Source organism: Falco peregrinus, chromosome 6 (genome assembly GCF_023634155.1).
Source record: "Falco peregrinus isolate bFalPer1 chromosome 6, bFalPer1.pri, whole genome shotgun sequence".
Lineage (NCBI taxonomy): Eukaryota > Metazoa > Chordata > Aves > Falconiformes > Falconidae > Falco > Falco peregrinus.
Window position 1 is genome coordinate 91,241,866 of NC_073726.1, and position 19,532 is coordinate 91,261,397.

Sequence of the window (19,532 nt, forward strand, 5' to 3'; positions counted from 1 at the left end):
CACTGAGAGCATAATTTTGTAATATCTGGCTGTGAGGCATATAGAGAGGACTCTCCATATGTGTGCTGGTGCTTTTGAAAGTCTATGTTTCTTCCCCTGAACCCTGCTTCAGCAGCTTAAGATAGCAAAGATACAATTTTCACAATTAGTGTTTGTAGCATTGCGTTTTAGAGAGGGTTGGCAGTGAGGCAGCCCCAGAACATTCTCTTGCTCACTCAGAATCATGGAAAATTCTATATTTTGGAGGAGGATAGAAGAGATGTGGAAGACGGAAGGGATTTTCCCTTATTTAAATATCCTGTTATTAGGCTTGAAAACAGTCCAGTTGGTGTTACAGCCTGTTTGGAGTGTTACTGTTTCACTTGGTGGTGTTTTGTGGAGCATGTTGTGCAGTCCTATTCCACCTCTGTGTTTCTGCAATTGGGGATGTTAGTTGTTTTGTTTGTTTAAATGAGTTACTTTTTAACTTTTTATAGGTTTAAAATCAGTGTGGTTAAGGTGCTTCAGGCTGTATGAGTTCGGAATTCTTTCTAACTGGAAACAAGGACAGAGCCGAGCGGGGGAAGAGGAAGAACTTACTACATGTGTGTATTCTTCAGGACTGACTCTTGTTTTCCTTCTGTACAGTTGAAGAGGCAAAATGGAATTCTCCAAGCTACCCAAAATCCGTGATGAGGACAGAGAGGCTTTTGTGGGCTATGTCCATGGAGTCTCAGGACCTGGTAGGTATTATTTTGTAAAGGAAATCGCAGGTTCTGTTCCATCTAATGTCTTGTTAGTCTTGTTCACTTGAAAGTGGAGAAGTGTACTAGAGCTCTGGGTGGGGCTTTTTTCTTTCTTTTTTTGGGGGGGGAGCTTTTTAAGAAGGATCACTGACTTAGTCTGCTAAAATATTAAGAAATATACTAACAAGACATTACTGTTAATTAATCTTCTTCAAAGATGTAATGAGCAGAAGCAGGGCAATGAATAATAACAACAAACCCAAAAGGTGGTAAGCTTTCTATATGAAGTAAAGCCACTCAGTCAGAAATCTTCAAGCCCTGTGTACTAAGCTTCTCTAAAAGGCTGAGATGCGTAGTCCATTCTCGCTGAAACACGATTTGACCCTCTGCTCTCTGGAATACTCAGTCTCCTGCCCGTGTCAAGCCATTCTGTGTTACTGCACTGTGGGCTGGAGGAGCTCAGCAAGGAGCTGCAAGGGTCAGGGAAGGGGGTGGTGCAACTGGGAGCAGGAGGACTTTTCCTCCTGTATTGGCTTAAATTCTTTAGTCTCTGATGGTAAAAGCTTTTGAATATGTGCAGTCCACTGGCTTTTCTGCTCCCTCCTGTAGTCTCCTCAAGAGGTGAAGGATGGGGATGTGAGAACAGCAGAATAGCATGTGATTTTGTTGATGCAGCTTATTTGATGAGTAAGAAACTCCCTTGACTCATGTCTACCTAAGTAAATACCTGTTCTTTTAACTGCCAATTCCTTAAGTGCAGAAGTGATATTTAAAAACAGTTTTAAACTGATACAGCTTTCTTTCCTAAGAAGTGGGAAATGGATTTTTGTTTAAATACGTAAACTCTATGTGCAAGATTGATATTATGATAGAAAAGACATGATAAATTTTGTGCTAAAGCAGCTAGACCTCGTGTATGACCTGCTGAAACCTAACTCAAAACAGTAGGAGGTTTTAGGCCCAAAACATGCTGTAAAACAGTCTGTAAAAAAAATCTGTTGAAAGTGCCTGAAGATATACATGACTTTTTTTCTACAAAATAAAATGTCAAAATAGTGTTTCCTTAAAAGCTTTGTAGCTTCTGCCACTCTAGATACAAGGGTATGTATTGCCCTTAGAGCAGGCACCTTGGTTTGATCTGTACATGGAAATAGTTTGTTATATGAGCATCCAGGTGCTACCAAGGTGAAAAGAAGTTTGAGTGACTTGAAAATGCTGGTCCCCAACCACAGGTTTATGTACCTACCAGGTATCAGGTGAACTTTAGCATTTTTCTTATGTTTTAATTGGGTCAGAAGGGAATATGGCCCAGCTAACTGAAAAGGAGGGTGCCTACGGAACTTGTCTGTCAAAGTTCACTGCATCTCTAAAGCTCTAAACATCCCCTATCTGTCAGGGTAGATAAGAGAAATTATGGTGAGAATTGTCTGTGTACTCCTGTATTCTGATAGCGTCCTCTTATTGAGCATAAAGGGACAGTGTGATAAGTATAGGGAAATGTTTTCTTTTGGCTTTTAAACTAGAAGTATCAGTATTTATGGCGGCCAAGGTATCCTTTTTGTGAAATCAAAAATGGGTGAATACCAGGCTTATGCTGTGCAGTTCTTACTAACTCCTGATGAGTAAATTTCCTGAGCTACAGGAAAAATATTCGCTTACGTGCCTGTCTTTTACAGTGGTCACAGCGTGCAACATGGCAGGTGCTGCTATGTATGAGCTGGTACGAGTAGGCCACAGTGAACTGGTGGGGGAGATTATCCGACTGGAAGGGGATTTAGCAACGGTGCAGGTGTACGAAGAAACGTGTATCCTTTTCAGTGATTCCTCTGGGCCTGCAGACTGTGCAGTCCAGAGCACAGAGTGGTGATGAGGGTGAAGACAATGGACAAAGCTGACTTGATACTTCTGGTGCCAGCGGGATATCGGTTCTGCACGTCTTTTGTAAATTCCGATGGTTTTAGGTAAATCTTGTCTTGCTTGGCTGTGTACCAAGGAGACTTTTTTTTTTTATATATATTAAGTAGAAATCAAATAGTGTGTACCTTAGAATTGAAAATTTATTTTAATTTAAATATTAGAGCTTTATAAGGAAGTTGTTTGACAAATGTCAACCATAAATGGCAAAACTACCAAGCAGTATTTGTTGTGGTTTTTTCTTTGCTTTTGAAAACTATGCTTGTACAACACTTAAATAGGAAATGTAAAGTAGGCAGGATGCCGCCTTCTGGGCAGAGTATTTTGCCAGACATAATCATTACATTTTTGCTTCTGCAGTCTGCTTACAGAATCTTGGTCCAGCTAGGACACAGCCTGTATTCTAAAATCTAGTCAGCTTAAAATGTATTTTCTATTACACATATATGATAGAATACCAGTAAAGAAGTTATAGAAGTTGAAGCGAGACCTTTTTTTCAGATATTCTTTTAACCTTAAGAGTTGGCTCTGTGTATCTGTACAGGCTAGGGAAAAGCCTGTGCTGGCTCCCAAAGCTTTGTTCTGAGGAGCTGGATGTTGAACTGGTGACTAACTCCTGACTGTACCTAATAATTTATCATTTTAGGTGGCATCATCATTGTAATATCTAATAGCCTTCCATCAGTACATGGAAGAAGTTTGAGTATAGTTTACTCGTAGGTTTCTGATGAGAGGGTTGCATCCTAGGGCTCTGTGAAGTCAACTTGTGTTTAACTTCTTGAGTCTTGCATAGGGTTTTGGGGTTTTCTTTTGTATTCTAGCAGGGCCTTTTGCCAAACTGCGGGCCCTTTGCGGAGAAGTCCATTGTGCATCTTTGCTCAGATAGTGCATAGACTGACAACTTGATACCAGAGGGGAGGGAAATAATGCTGGTCCTTGGACGATCTCCCTTTGAAGTTAGACTGCTGTCAGAAAGGCTATGTGAGGCTCAAGGTCTAAACAGTTGTGCTCCCTAACAAATTCCAAAGCAAAAAATTAAATATTTCATAATATTCTCTGATTTAAACAATCAGACCTGTTTTCTAGATTTGAAGATTTAAGAAATGCCTAAGATTTTGTCATCCTGCTGCTTGGCACTCCAGTGAACTCATCCATACAGTTGACTTGAACTAATGACTGTAAAGCAGAATTATTTACACCTCCTGTGCATCTCTGGAGGATTAGCAACTTTGTTGCTTTAGGAATTTCAGCTTGAGTTTAGTATAAAGCCTACATGCTTATCAAATGATGATGTGTGATATAGTAATAAAAATATTATCTTAAAGTCAGAAAGGTGGTTTAAAGGTACGACAGTGCGAGTGTGATGCCTTCTGCCCTGTTTCTCGCCCTTTCTCTGGATGAACTTTTCCTCAGCAAATCTTTAGCTGGTGTCTCTGTAGGAGACCCTGTACTCCGTACTGGCAAACCCCTGTCAGTGGAACTAGGGCCTGGCATTATGGGAGCTATTTTTGATGGTATCCAGAGGCCTCTCTCGGACATCAGCACTCTGACCAAAAGTATCTATATCCCTAGAGGTGTCAACGTGTCAGCTTTGAGCCGAGATGTCAAATGGGACTTCACACCTTCCAAAAATCTGCGGGTATGTTCTGACAAGCCCATCTTCCTTTCTGCTCCTCTGCCCTGAAAGTTTAGGGCTGGAGCAGAGTGCCGGTGCTGTGACTGCTGGGAGCTACGGTTAACATTGGTCTGAGGTTTGTGGAAAGGAATACTAGGAGCTGGTCGTGATGTATGAGACTGGATGGGGTTCATCAAAACTTAATTGATGTGATTTACTGTGTGTGGCCGCTGCATATGAGAAACTTAAAAAGTTTTTATGTATTTGCAAAACTGTCAAGAAGCTAGTGGAGCTGCACTAAGCAGTACAGGTGTTACCTGAGCCAAAAGAATGTCTGCAGCATGTATTCCACAAATGGTGAAGGTAGCCTTAGAGCTGGAAAATGTCACAGCTTTAGCCCTTGGCAGCATCTTTTTCCAACCTTGTAGGTTAGCATTTCTCTACTTAACGCATTAAGCTGAGAGGTATAAAAGAAACAAGGAAAATTCCTTGCATCAGTCAGTAATTGCTACTGTCTGAGCCTTGCAAGGCACCTGAACCCAGACAGTGTTGCTAGTGATGTGCTGTTAGTGTAATGAGTTATGTAAATGGACTACTGTGCTGTAACAACGCATTTGTAAAGGGAGTAATCACAGTGCTAGACTTAATAGCTATAGTTATTTTATACAGTTCTTTGTCAAGGTTCTTTTTTAAAACTGGAGTTCTCACTTATGACTAATAGACCTGTTCTGATTTCAGGTTGGCAGCCACATCACTGGTGGAGATATTTATGGTGTGGTGAATGAAAACTCCCTTATCAAACACAAAATCATGCTGCCCCCACGGAACAGGGGTACAGTTACATACATTGCTCCACCAGGAAACTATGACACTTCAGTAAGTCCCCCAGCAGCAGTTTCTGGTATATTCCATGTCTCTTTCATAAGGCTGATGTACTCTTTCTCTTCTGCATGATGCCAACTAGAAAGTGTTTCATGCGACAAGGTGTCAGAGTTAACGATTGCTTCTGCTACCCTGCCGGCAGGGATTACACAATTACCTTGTGCGGTTGCGTTCTATATATGTGTAGATAGATGGATAAATATATATCTGTTCCCAATGGCACTTCAGTGTGCCAAGCTCGCTGACCTCTGTGGGGACCAACAGTATTTTATGAATATGTAAAATTCAGTTGCTCTTCAAAAGCATATTCCTAATTGAAGCTTCACCTTGTGCTTCCCCCCCAGTAGCACAGTAAATACGGGAAAGAGCTTTCCCTTGGGAAGGGATGATGGTGTATTGAGGTTCTGAGAAATGGTGGTGCTATCAAAAACCTAGTTGTGCAGAGTAGTTGAGATGAGAATTTGCATGCTGGTCCAGTGTGCAGCTGTTTGCTTACTTCAGCTGTCTGGTGCTGTCTGTTAGGATGTTGTCTTAGAGTTGGAGTTTGAAGGTGTGAAGGAGAAGTTCACTATGGTCCAGGTCTGGCCTGTGCGTCAAGTCCGTCCTGTTACTGAGAAGTTACCAGCCAATCACCCTTTGTTAACTGGCCAACGGGTCCTGGATGCCCTCTTCCCGTAAGTACTACCTTTTGTCTTCTAGTGTGTAAGAAATCTCTTGTGGGAGGAGGCCTTTTTTTTTTTTTTTTTTTTTTATAAGGGCAGGCAGACCCCAAGCTTTTACTGTATATCACAGCATAATCTCAAACAATGTTTAGCTGAATTCCTCATATTTCTATATTTGGCAGGAGAACCTACTAGTGGAAAAAGGAAGATAAGTTTAAAAAGATAGTTCTAGTGCATTAATCTAGAAAAGAATAAAAAAGCATAAACTTAACATGATCATGCCAAATGTACAGAAAGGCTAGAACTTTCAAGCTTGATGCTCCATTTGAATGTATAAGTAGGATCTTTCTCCATGGTCTTGAGGATATATAGTTCCCAATGATTTTGGGGTCACCTTTATGAAAACTGTTGCACTTTAACACAAAATGCTTATTTAAGCAGCTAACTTCCAAGACACTGAATTCAGTAATTTTGGCCTTAAAACGTTGTGTTGCTTATTCTTACAATGCACAGCTAAGTGTGGTTCTTTCCTTAGTATTTGCATTCCTTTGGTGCTTCCAGCTGTGAAAACTGCTACATTTCAAGCCTGAAAGTTTAGCTGTTGTACCAGCGTAACTCATGTACTCCGAGGGCAGTAGAAGAAAAGGATAGTTTATTCCCTCAGTCTTCTGGTTTTGTGAAATACCTCTGTGCTTCTCACCCAGAACGCTGGATGTGACTTCTGTCACTCTGCTTTTAATTAAGGAGTTTTATTGGAAAACATTCTAAGATGGGAGAGCTGGTTTTGAGTTCTTTGCAAATCAGAGTCCTGTTTCTTCACTCAGGTGTGTACAAGGGGGTACAACAGCGATTCCCGGGGCATTCGGTTGTGGGAAGACTGTGATCTCACAGTCTCTCTCAAAGTACTCCAACAGTGATGTCATCATTTATGTAGGCTGTGGAGAACGAGGAAACGAAATGTCTGAAGTACTGAGAGATTTCCCTGAGGTTAGTATGGAGAATTCATGGAGAGTAAACCTTCTTGGGAAGACTTGCTATTGTACTAGTATTGTAACCAAATAAAATACTGTATCAGTAGAGTGACTTGAAATTATCTTCTTGCCTTCCTGCTGTAAGTTCTGGTTGTAGTAGCAGAAAGCCCTCTTGGCTTGTTCAAGAATGATTTCAGTGGCCCCTCGATAAACATCTGGACTAATCTTTGTGTATACCTTCTAACTTGTTTAAAATAAAGCCAAAATGTATGCCAGGGTGTAATTTTGCTCAGATTATAATAAGCACCTTACCTTTCTCTGGTCTCTAACTTTTCTAACTTAACCATGCATAGCAAATGCAGCATCTGTATTTACAGGGTGGTGTTACAAACAGTTAGTAGATACCAGTTTGGCACGTTAAACTTTGGAATACCTTCTGAAGGAAGCAGAAAATGTCTGGGTTTAAAAAAAAATAGACACAACAGATCTAACAAATCTCCTATCTGTTTTTAGTGAATTAGTTGTGGCACATTCTTCTGTAAAATATGGGGAAGAAGCCAGATAGTCTGAACTGTTAGGTTGAAACTCCACTGTCAGAAATAAGGGGTAAAAGGCTTGGATGTGTGTGTTGATTATGAGATGAGAAAGTCAAGCTGAGGTGGCCGTGAAAAAGGTAAATCTCTGCATATTTTTAAGTGGAATTCTACACAAATGTCAGGATAACACATCCTGTTGTTCAGGTGCTTGTTAGACTGCACCAGAGTTATGTATGGGATTTCATATCTGGTTTTCAAAAGTGAACTTGCATCAGTGTAGATGGGGGGGGAAACCTTTCCGATTCCTAACAGACTTAACAACAGGAGGCTAAGATTATTTTTTTTGCTCTTCCAGCCTTCCTGATGCGGTGGATTTCTCAGTACTCATTTGAATGGGATCAGTAGGGTTTTGCTGGTTGCAGAAGAAGAGATGGGGCTGCGGCATGTACGTAGGGTTAAGCAGAGTGCAGTCAGGAAGGCAAACCAGCATAGTATCCTGAAATCTTTCATCTAGTCTCTGCTCTTGGTAGAGTAGCTCCTGATACAAGGAGAGTAATACAGTAAAAGACAGTAAAAAAAAAACAAAAACACAACTAAAATAAATGAAAAGCCTTACTACTGGTTTTGGTGTTGTTTTTTTTTCCTTTTCTTGCATTTTAGTTAACAATGGAAGTTGACGGCAAGGTAGAGAGTATCATGAAGAGAACTGCTCTGGTAGCAAACACCTCCAACATGCCTGTGGCTGCCAGAGAAGCCTCTATCTATACTGGTAAGATTTACAGGAGGCTGGAAAAGGCTGTGTGTGTAGAGCAAGCCATCATGCTCTAGTATTTTCAGTTCCTGAGATGGTCAGTACCAAGAAACCAGCTTAGTTTCAGAAGTCAACCCTTTCAGGCCTTGTCTGCACAAAGTTGTGTCTTAAATGAATGTGGCTTGCTTGTACATAATTACAATTTCCAAATTTTGAGTAAATTTTGCTTAAAAGGTGAACTGACTGCACTGTAGTTTTTCTCCATGTGTTAATTGTGTAAGCTTTGGTTTGTGAACAGCTTTTTGCTGACAAGTACAGCCACTCCTCAGTGTGTGAGGAATGGTGTCAGGGCAGGAACAGTACTCTCTGAGTTGGCAGGCTAGTCTTCTTTCCTTTGCAGCCTTTTAGAGGCTTTTTTAAAAAAAATCTTTCTTATGAAAAGTTGTCAGATAATTAAGACAAAATGACCTTTTCTCACTGTTGTATTCTAGTAGTTTGAAAGGGAAGGAGACATTTTACAGTAAGAAGAGGCTTTGTTCATGGTTTCCATGAGGCAAAGAGTAGTATTGGTGACATTGCCATGTCTCTTCAAAGAAATACATGGGAATATAAGATGAGGCAGTGTGATTCATAAGCAAAAATGGGGAGAGTGAGAACAAATAAGCAAAAAAAGACAGCAAGGACATAATGTAATGGGAAGAAAGAATAACTTTCAGTGTTTCCACCAATATGTAAACTTAGTCTTATTTGCATCTCAGTGACAATGTACAAGCATAGAATTCCTTTTTGAAGTGTATTCTGCAGCACACTGTTGTCTTTGTTCTAGGAATCACGCTGTCTGAGTATTTCCGAGACATGGGCTACCATGTCAGTATGATGGCAGACTCTACTTCCCGATGGGCTGAGGCCCTCAGAGAAATTTCAGGGCGACTGGCTGAAATGCCAGCTGGTGAGTGGTCTTTTCTCGACCTAGTCTTGTAAATATAAATGCATCCTTTAAACTCTGAGCCGTTGACTCCATTTCTGTGTGTTGGTGTTTGCAGACAGTGGTTATCCAGCCTACCTTGGTGCCCGTCTAGCCTCTTTCTATGAGCGAGCTGGCAGAGTGAAGTGTCTGGGAAATCCTGAAAGGGAAGGCAGCGTCAGCATTGTTGGAGCGTGAGTGCTGCATTTCTTTGCTTTGCGTTGGCTGCAGTTCTTCCTCTGCGCTTTTGTATGCTAAAGTACCTATTTTTCAGACAAAAAGGTCTTGTCGCTCTTTGCAGCTGCAGAACTGAAAACATGGGAAGGAGTAGGTAGACATTTAGCCTGTGTTCACCCAGAACTGCTGCTGAATTGTGCAAGGGGGGCAGAAAGAAGGAATGTGAACAAGTTGTTCTGTGAGGTGCAGAATCACAGTCACTTGCAGCCATTGGAGTAAATGGCTCAGGGAAAAATGTCGTTAGAGCTGTCACTGAGAAGCATGTCAAACCATGCTCAGAGCAGGAGGGACAGGGCAGTCAGAGCAGCAGTGTGCACTGGGGGTCATAAGGAATTGTGATTCTTATGCTGCTCCATGTAATTCTACTCTAAGCAAATCTCAAGCTGCGATGGGCTGTGAAAAGCGTGCGGTCCCCAGACATTCTCCTAGGCTCAATTGATTTGTATATCATACTGTGGGCAAAGTAAATTTCCCATCCACACATTTTCAGGCAAGCCTCTAGCATCTGCAAGAACACCCAGCATCCATTCTTTGCTCTGCTTAATTCCATTGTCCACAGCACACATACCCAAATGCATTGTGCTTTTGAGGTTGGAAGAATTATATATTTTTTAATCTATAGGAAAGCATATATTAGGGTGTCGAGCCCAAATGAATTTGAAGTGGTTATTGTATAGGTGAATATCTGAAATCATTCCAAAGTGGGATATTGTTTTCTGTGCATTGCACTGCTTTTCACAGTGTCCTACGAGCACACTTGCTGAATCTGTTCCAGTTGTGATAGGTTTGATAATCTCAAGCTGGAGTTGCTACCTGGAGCTAGTGGTTAAAATCAAACCCTGACGTGCCGTCAGTCAGTCACTGATATCACTGTGTTTCATGGTGAGCTTGACAGGACACCGGTGCGGGTCTGCCTCAAGCACTTTCTGCAGCAGAAGCTTGAGGTCTGTTACTTGAAATGGTGTTGGCTTTCCTGGTTTCTGTGATCACTGATCTATGCAGTCGTATGTTCCAGTACTTCAGTTTGAACTGTGAAAGTAGCTCTGGTAACTTTTCCTTATCTCTTCCTGCTCAGTGTATCTCCCCCAGGTGGTGACTTCTCTGACCCTGTCACATCTGCTACACTGGGCATTGTTCAGGTACGTCCCCCGACGTTTCAGCTCTTTTGGCCACTTTGTTAGACTCAAAATGATTGTGCTTCAGTGCATTTGTGGCTGGGGCCTGAGAGCGCTGATTTGACACAGGCAGCTTTGTAGGGTGCTTTGGAAAATGCTCTGACAGCGTAGAAGGTGACCTTGTGAGATGGTCTCTGAACTGATGTGTCTGAGATCACTTTGGAAGAGGGAATGAAGGTAACGATTCCATCCGACGCTGACTGCTCAGGAATATCTGTGCGCTTCCTGATTGCTGCCCCTGGAGCTGTGCTTCAAATGTTGCTGCTCTCCGCTGAGACGGAAAGTGAACCACTCCTAATAGGTGCGTTGAAATCACAAAAGAATCCTCAGAGCAGCAGAATGTCTTGCAACCGATTGCAGCCCTGGTTTGGGAAAAGGAGTTACATCTAACAGGTCTCCACTTAATTAGACTCCAGTGTTGGCACTGTCTTTGTTACGGCGTGCTTTCTCCCTCATGAGGAGTCTCAAGCTGAGTAAGTCTGAACTCAGCTTAAAGGATGCATCACTTTTTTTGAGAAGTATATTTGAAAGTAACTGCTATAGTTAAACTAACATAAGGAAGGCTTGTCTTTCCTCTCTTGGGCTTTCATTTGTGATAGCCTTTGCCACATTGCGTTTGCTCAGACTTGTGTTCTGTATTGGGTTTTGGTTTAATTGCCTTCAATTATTTCAGTTCATTTTTGATTTAGAACACTGGTTGATCCTTCTGGCTTCTGACAGGTTTTCTGGGGCCTGGATAAGAAGCTGGCACAACGCAAGCACTTCCCCTCTGTCAACTGGCTGATCAGTTACAGCAAATACACGCGTGCCCTGGACGAGTACTACGACAAGCATTTTACAGAGTTTGTCCCTCTCAGGACAAAGGCCAAAGAGATCCTACAGGAGGAAGAGGACCTTGCAGAGATAGTGCAGCTTGTGGGGAAGGTGAGCAACCAGCTGTGAGGAAGTGTGGTGTCGGTGAGCCATCCTCCATTTCCCTACTGTAGTGCAGGCCTTTGACCATGTTGTAAGACCAGCCTCGATGGATACTGCATTGTGCAAAAAGGGCAAATGGTCGCTGGGAGAGGTCAGACTCTCCTGCCTTTAACTGTGCTTTATTTCAGCTTTCTTACATGTTGTTCGACTTCTAGTGACACGTACTTTTTTAGATTTGATAAACCTTGGCTTGATGCTGCTTTCCCCGTGTAAATTAGATTGCAGAGCGTCTAACGCTGAAGTTAAGAAACTTCACTTGCTTCAGTGTTGTAGTCCTGCTGAAATGCCCTTTGCTGCAACTTAAACCAGTACCCTGTTGGAAATAATCTTTGTAAGAGAATGATACAAACTGATCTTCACTGTTGAAGCCATCTGAAGGGTTACAGTTTATTAGAAACCATGTTGCCAGCTGCAGAACAGAGGTGTTGGCATTTATAAGCTGGCCTGTGGAAACAGAAGTGATGTCTGCTTTTTCTAAAAACTGGTGATTACCTGGTTTCTCTGTGGAAACCCGTGACATGACACGTGGCTCCATTTCACAGGCATTCTTTAATTTCCTTCATTCCCTTCACTGTTTTGGAGGGAAAGCTGAGCTTGGACAGGAACGTTTCCCTTGGGAGCTCTCAAAAAGGACCCAGTGAAAACAGTGTTTCAGCTTAGCACTGCGAATATGATGATTGAAAGGTGCCTAGCACATACTTGACAGGAGTTTAGTCCCATGATGTCTGGATGAGCTGCGCCGATTTCCAAGGTGGTAGCAGCAGTGTGGTAACGTGTATTAACTAGTTATTTGGAGGAGGCTTGCTGCTGGTGCTCTCCCTAGGCACTGATGTAGCTCAGCCAAGGTGAGGCCTTTCACCAGGTCTTGCCTAGCAGAGCTCTCTTCTCTAGATGTGCCCTTGAGGAAGAGGAACCATGATTTTGGGGCCTTCTGCAGTTTTCTATTTACAAAACCACCTTCTAAAAGACTAGTTTACAGAGCAGGGTAGAATCGGTTCCTTGGTATGGAAGGGATATTGATAAGCCAGTGCTTGTAACCAGGCGTTATTCCCATGATAGAAATACTGGAACTGGTGACCTTGTTCTCAAAGATGTTCTCTTTAACAGTTGCTTTCAATCAGGGCTTGCCAACAACTGCAACAAACTTTTGCAAAGGGGGAATAGCGGAAAAACAATCAGACATTTGTTGTATTATTTTGTAGCTCTGAATTCTGTTTGCCTCCTTGTGAAAGAAGGTCCAAGCTTCCCGTGTAGAAAGCAAGCTGGGGTATAAAAACTGGATCTGTCCCCTTTAGCAGAAGGCCAGTGAAGGTGGAGAGGAGCGCCCTGCGGTGCCCTCGGCAGCGGTGCGCCGCGGGTTGTGGCTGTCCTGCAGAGCATGGCAGGCACTGGCATCGCCTCCTTTGCTTCTCCTGAATGCTGGACAGGGAAAGGCCATCGGTACCTGTGGAGGCTAGTCTCAGATCATTGAGATAAGTTAATAATCTAGCATGCCGAGATCTAGTCTTTTTTCTGTGGACACATACAGATTGAGGAAGGTAAAAATGAATTTGTCTCTTTATGTAGGAAGGTGATGTTTCAGTGTACCTCATAACAAAGCTGTGTGCGCTTTCTGTGGGTGGTGGTTTTCTCATTATCTTAAAGGAAACTTCCTTTCCATTGTTTTATCATCAGATGGACTTAAATTATTGGCTGTTTCACCCATCTTAATTTGGCAATCAATTAAATTGGCTGTTCTATAGCAGGGAATGAGAAATGCCCGAAAGGCAGAATTCTGCTGGGAGCCATCTTAAGAGGGTGGGAAGAAAATGGGGTACTGAAAGGTAACAGTTCTCATCCAGGACACACCACATCTCATGGACTTCAGTACTAAACCAACAGCGTACCTTACTTTTCTAGGCTTCCTTGGCAGAAACAGATAAAATTACCTTGGAGGTTGCCAAGCTGATAAAAGATGACTTTTTGCAACAGAATGGTTATACGCCTTACGACAGGTGAGTTCCGACTGGCCGCTCTGCCCTTTTAGTCCTGTGTAGCCTGCATTCAGACAGCTGTTTTATTTGGAAACCGACCAGTGCAGAAATTAATTTTACCTGCCATAATTGAATGGAAGAACTGCACTTAGGTAGGCCATCAAACCGTGTGTTCACGTTGCCTTCCCCAAGGCGTGCAGACCTCTTCCGCATGCAGTCACACCCTCTGAGTTTCTCAGGCTCTCGTCCTTATTTGGTTGGCCAGTATCTCTGCAGTAGTGTGTCCTCTGGTCTTCCCGGGGAGGAGGAGAGGACCACTTCATTTTCCCAGACAGCATCCAAAGCCTTCCTGTTTTATTCCAGGACTGCAAGAATCTGCTTTCAGTTACTGCTGCATAATTCTTAAGTTTGATCCATCAAAAATACTTCCTGGATCTTTTCCCTAGTGCAGTGTTTATTATCCCAGCCTTTGCTTCTTTCCCTCCTATCCGTGTGTTTTAACAGCCTGTCAAGGGCCTTTCTGTAACTTCATCTCACTCCCCAGCCCAGGTAGATCGAGAGATCTGGAATACTTCACTAAAAATTTAGCTGTACGTCATTCTGTAACGGTGTGTGCCTTTGGTTAGGTTACTAGGGCAGGCACGCGTGTATGTGACGGGGAAGCACTGCAAGCAGCACGGTGCAGTGTGTAACTAATAATGAGGCATCTTCTGTGGCAGCCATCTACCTGTTAAAAAAGGAGCTTTTTGGGAGCGCAGTGCTTTCGGCACAGAAACACTCCCTTTCCTGTGAGCAAAGACACCTGCAGAGCTGTCGGGTCATCCCTGGCGGCTTGGAGGAAGCCTGCTCCCGTGATGGACAAAGTAGGAAGGAGGAATTCCGCTGGCTTGCTCTGGTGCTTGCCCTTTCTCCTGAGCGTTGGCACAGATTGAAAGGCGGGGCTGGTGCAGCGATGGTTCCTGCTCTCCTATTTTGCCCAGCGTTTGAGTGCTGCTTCAGAAACCGCACTTCAGGATGGCTGCCTTAGCCTGTGGCTTGCCTGGGTTTAAAAATGCGGGACCTGTCAGAGGCAGCGTCCTTTGATAGTATGTAAAAACACCTGGAGTAAAGCAGGCTGGCGCTCTTTCTGTCAGGTGAGAACAGAGTTGTCGCGAAGGTGGGGGCAAAGGCTGGTCCTGGTAACTGGTCCGAGGTGCCTGACGGGTCCTCTTCTGTTCCGGCAGGTTCTGCCCTTTCTATAAAACAGTGGGAATGCTTTCCAATATGATTGCGTTTTATGACATGGCACGCCGTGCTGTAGAAACCACAGCCCAGAGTGACAATAAGATCACGTGGTCCATCATCCGAGAGAACATGAGTGAAATCCTCTACAGACTTACCTCCATGAAGTTCAAGGTATGTTCACAAGGAACTTGCGCTGCTTTCGTGAGCTCTCGGTGCCTCTGAAAGGCTGTTTCTCAAAGGTGCTCACAGTTGCCTTAGATAAAGGTCTGTGAACGGAGACTTTTTGCAAATCTTCTTCAATACACTTTTATAACTGGTTTTAGTTTGTGAGCGCAGGAACAGTCGGGACAGAAATCTAGTCAGGCTGTGCCGGCTGCAGAGCCTTGGCAACCCCAACTTCAGTATCCTTTACGTTAGATATATTCATGTAATAGTACAAGCTCCTTTCCTGTTTGTTTGGGGGGTTTTGTGATAAAATTCAGTTTAAAAAATACAAAATTATAACGTGTTCTCAGGAAACTTTTAGCAGATAAAAGCAGCCCTAAGCATAAATCCAGGAATGTGCTAAAAAGTGAATGGTAGAAATGTTTATCAAGCTATTTTAAAAGGAAGTTAAGGAAAGAAACGCTCATCTGCTGCAGTAATACGTGATGTGCCCTGTGTTTGGCTCGGGACCTGAGGGCGGTAACCAGGAGGAGAGGAAGGGACAAGTAAGTTCAACACGGGCTAAAAAGAGAACAAGTGGCTTGGGGCACCTGCCCTGGGTAACTCCAGTAGCTGTCGTCTCAGGGTACAGCTTTCCTAAAACTCATCCAGAGCGTGCTGGTGTAGCAGTTACTGGTAGGACAGAAACTGGGGATGCTGGCTGATGTTAAAGTAGCTAAGGAATATTCTCTCTGAAGTACAATGCTTCATAAGAGTCAAATATAACTCTTTAAGCCAATACTGCAAATTTTTCAAGAACAAGTACTGTAAGATAAACTTACGTGTAAAATTAAGTGTTCTGGCGTGCCAGTGTATTCTGTTTCTGCAGGGGACTGGCTTGTTTCTGCAGTAAGCAGATCCCTGGTATATATTCTCAAAGCACCAAGAACATAAGAAGATACACTTGAGGACGTGAGGTTTTTGAGAGCTGATTATATAGAGACAGGGGAAGTAGCACGCTTCTTACAAAACCTGGCTGCCAGAAGACATCTGGCACACGGCAGAGTGGTGGACAGCAGCGCTGAAAAAGGGAATTTGGAGGGTGAATACACGTGAAGTGGAGCTGGCCCTCTAATACAGTCATAGTTATGATGTAAGAATTGTATTTCACAGAAGCACAGGATGGTCAGGGTTGGAAGGGGCCTCAGGAGCTCATCTAGTCCGGCCCCTGCTAAAGCAGGGTCACCTCGAGCAGGTTGCACAGTCGCGCCCAGGCGAGTTTTGAGCGTCTCCAGAGAAGGAGACCCCACAGCCTCTCTGGGCAGTCTGTGCCAGTGCTCTGTCACCCTCAAAGCTTTTCCTCATATTCCTATTTCTTGGGTCAGTCTAAAAGGCATGGGAATTTAAATGTCCTGCCTCCTGTGGTTTGTGGGCTTTGGAGAGACAGCGAAGAAGTAGTGCAGCCACACACAGATCCTCTGTGTTTCCCGAGAGCTGCACTGACCCAGAGGAGCGTAGTGCTGTGAGGGCAACGGTGAAGACCCTGAACAGATTTCACAGCCTGGCAGTTAATGCTTCTTGCAGGGAAGGCCTCGCAGCCTCAGAGAAAAGCTGATAGTTACGGGTTTTGCCCTTGTCTTTCATTAAAAGTACTCTGAGAAAATGAAGCTGTGCAGAGATGATTTTGAGCTCGTTATGACTGCACAGTAAGACTTTAATTGGAACTGAGCGACCTCAGAGTGATGGCAAACTAACTCTTGCGCTTGGAGGGGATGCACCCCAAAAAGTAGAGCAGAGCATTTCAGAGCCACAGAGATCCTTACTCCATTTGGTTTGGAGGTAGGAGCTGGTGTTAATTGCTGCAGCTCTTGAGTCGCACAGCATGAACTAGTTAGACCCTCGGTATTACTGAATCCTCTCCAAATCAGTTGCTTTTCAATAAAGTAACCACTGCTCAGGGCCGGGCTGGGAACTCCTCTGTCCCGTATCCGTCCTGCCTGCTCACTGACCATGGAAGCAGGATGAGGTGCAAACCTTGCGGCTGTTGGCGAGACAGACAGGAGGCGAAGATGGAGCTGCAGTGCTCTGCAGTCAGCCAGCATTAATCCTGAGGCTGAGCAATCACAGCACTGGCAGAGCAGGGCTGTCTTAAGTACCCGAGGCTTTTCCTGACGGATCTGTTTGTTTGCTGTTATCTTTCAGGACCCTGTCAAAGATGGTGAAACAAAAATCAAGGCGGACTATGCTCAGCTGTTTGAGGATATGCAGAATGCGTTTCGCAGTCTGGAAGACTAGACTCGACCTCTGTGACCACTCCAGTTTGTCCTCTCAATTCCTCATCTCAACTCCTCTGCTTCCCTACCTTACAAGAATGATGCAACAGTACTTGAGTTGATAAATAGCCCTGTGTTTTCCCTGTTCATACTCAGAGTGTCCTTACAAAACATTCCTCTTGGTTTGTGTTTGCTGTTGCTTCATGTGTCTGAAGTGGTGAGTGATGTGTGAATGTGCCTGGCTGAGTGAGGAAATGCTGTTGTACATTTCTAGGGTGGGAAAAACTTCACCTTGCCTCTCCCAGCTCTCTTGGTTGCTGGTCTTTCACCTTGGGATGTAACCAGCTGAGCTGTACCGGCTGGCAGAGGAGGTGCAGACCTGAAGGCAGTCACACGGTACGTTCAGAGCTGGCAGTGGTAAGGGCATTTACACCTGGCACTTTGCTAAGTGACTATCGTGACATGGCACTCCCTGTTCTCCAGCTGAATGCTTGACCATATTCTGATAACGTGTTGATACAACCAAAAATTCCTCACTGCTCTGTCCCTTCTGCAGTCCTCAGCTGAGTCTGTTGGTGTTGAAACGTGGTAGTTTTGGAGTTGTCCAAGAAGGGACTAACTAGAAGATGAGCACATACAAGCAACCAGTATACTTTGGTACACTGGAGAAATAGAATTTTATTTTCCTACTTAATACCGATAGGACTGTTGCACTCGGCATTAGCTAAAGTCAAAGCCATAGTGCTCAGCTTCCAGCAGAATTTTACCTTCTTGCCTCCCACTCACCCCGTAAAATGTCCTGACATGCGGCTGTGTTAGTTTGTGAAGCCTGTGCCTGCTGCTGTGTACTGCAGGGTGTAGATGGCGAGTTAGGGTGACGCCATGTGTGCGGACTGGAGGAGGAACACAGCCCTTCCTCGGCGGTGCTCTGCCCGCCGGCGCGGCTGCCTCCCAGGGCAATGCCCAGATCACGCCAAGGAAAGAAGAGCGTGCGCTTGGCCTTCCTCCTCCACCTGTGCCCACGGGGCCTGGCTGGCGCTGGCACAGAAGGTCCCCAGCTCTCCTGCGAGAGGAATGTATGATGCTAAACTGGGGGCTGGGGGCGGGGGATGAACAGGGGGAAGGTCGATAAATGAAAAAAATTATTTACTCCTGCCTCGTTGTGTGCGATGCAGGAGAAACCCGTGACTCTGGTGTTCTGCTCTGGAAGCACACTTGTCGGGCAGCTGAAACTGCTGTGTCTTGGGCTTGTTTACTGGCAAAACGAGCGTGGGATGAGGAGTTAGCAGAGCAGCCTTCCTATCGAACTGCCGGAGCCCAGCACTCATATCATTGCTGCAGAGCGAGAGAAACGCTGGCCTCCTCCGCAGTCCCTCCCTCTCGCTCGCGGCAGGTGGCATCCAGTGCACTCTGTGCCCAGCGGGGCTCCAGCTGCTGCCTGCCGCGCTGGTACGGGCACGGAGCGGCACCGGGGTGCCGCCGCCGTAGTGCTGTGGCTGTAAGCGGTGACTCTGCACCGAGTAGTTCCGTGGCTGCCGGCTTTGAACAGTAGTGATGTAAAGGGGTCTCGCGCTACGGACCAAATGCTGCCACTTCCATTACGGTATCAACTCAGTGTTTGTCAGGGGAGCGCCTGGCTGAAACTTGTTAAGGCATTAACTCTCCCAAAGGAGCTGCTCCTTCCAGCTGATACTCTGGTAGCGAATGGTTTAAGTTTACAGCTCACTGAATTTTTGGTGTATGCTGCTTATTTTACCAATGAGCATGTGTGAATGAATAGTCACTATCCAAGCTCTTGCTGGATTCCTCATCATTCGTACCCTTCACCACTGTACTATGTAGCATTTCATGCTAGAAACCAGATGTTCTTATCTCTTGAAATAGAGGGTGTTATAAACTTTACAGAAGATGTCTAAGATAATGCAGTTCTAATATTTATTGTGCTGTACCTGGCCCTGAAGTGTGACCAGTTCAAACAGTTTCATATATATTTTTGTCTTTTTTTTTGGTTTGTGTCTGTTTTCAGTGTTGAGATTCTGATGTTCACTGTGTCCTGCAAGTCCTCCCTCCACAGCTGTGGGAGGAATTAAAAGATGGGCAGAACCCCACCACCTACTTTATCTTGTATATTTCATAATGTATGTTGCTGGAAATTGTGTAAAAAAAAAAATAATAAAAAAATGTTGAAGTCAATGAAAATAAAATTGATTTAAAGTAGTAAGTGTGTCCTATTTTCTTACGTCAAACCAAACCCGTGTTGCAGGGGTGTATGCAGCACACAATCCAGGAAACCTCGCAGCTTGCTTAAAATCTTACTTGATCGTTTTAGGGATTTCCGTAAACCTGTAAGCAGCAATTTGGTAGGAAGCTTCAGTTCTCCCATTCCAGTACAGCTTGCATAATCTCAGACCTATTACTTGAAAGAGTTGTAACGCAGTAAATATTCTTGGGGTAGATACTTTTAGGACTACTTTTTTTGTAATAGAAATATAAATGTAAACTTGCTTTTCC

The 19,532-nt window shown here is 44.1% G+C and overlaps 1 protein-coding gene across 2 annotated transcripts in view; it reads left to right on the top strand.

The window, feature by feature from the left end:
• The window catches only part of ATP6V1A (ATPase H+ transporting V1 subunit A), a 31,515-nt gene extending 12,277 nt beyond the window's left edge, over positions 1-19,238 (top strand). For both annotated transcript variants that reach the window (XM_013294778.3, XM_027778903.2), the window contains exons 2-15: positions 628-722; positions 2,402-2,530; positions 4,064-4,278; positions 4,993-5,130; positions 5,659-5,810; positions 6,623-6,785; positions 7,966-8,074; positions 8,883-9,005; positions 9,100-9,214; positions 10,333-10,396; positions 11,153-11,356; positions 13,307-13,401; positions 14,604-14,775; positions 16,951-19,238. In XM_013294778.3, coding sequence (XP_013150232.1) covers positions 641-722; positions 2,402-2,530; positions 4,064-4,278; positions 4,993-5,130; positions 5,659-5,810; positions 6,623-6,785; positions 7,966-8,074; positions 8,883-9,005; positions 9,100-9,214; positions 10,333-10,396; positions 11,153-11,356; positions 13,307-13,401; positions 14,604-14,775; positions 16,951-17,043 — 1,854 coding nt within the window. In that variant the 5' untranslated portion in view covers positions 628-640 and the 3' untranslated portion in view covers positions 17,044-19,238. The remainder of the gene's footprint in view (positions 1-627; positions 723-2,401; positions 2,531-4,063; positions 4,279-4,992; positions 5,131-5,658; positions 5,811-6,622; positions 6,786-7,965; positions 8,075-8,882; positions 9,006-9,099; positions 9,215-10,332; positions 10,397-11,152; positions 11,357-13,306; positions 13,402-14,603; positions 14,776-16,950) is intronic.
• Positions 19,239-19,532: the final 294 nt, after the last annotated feature.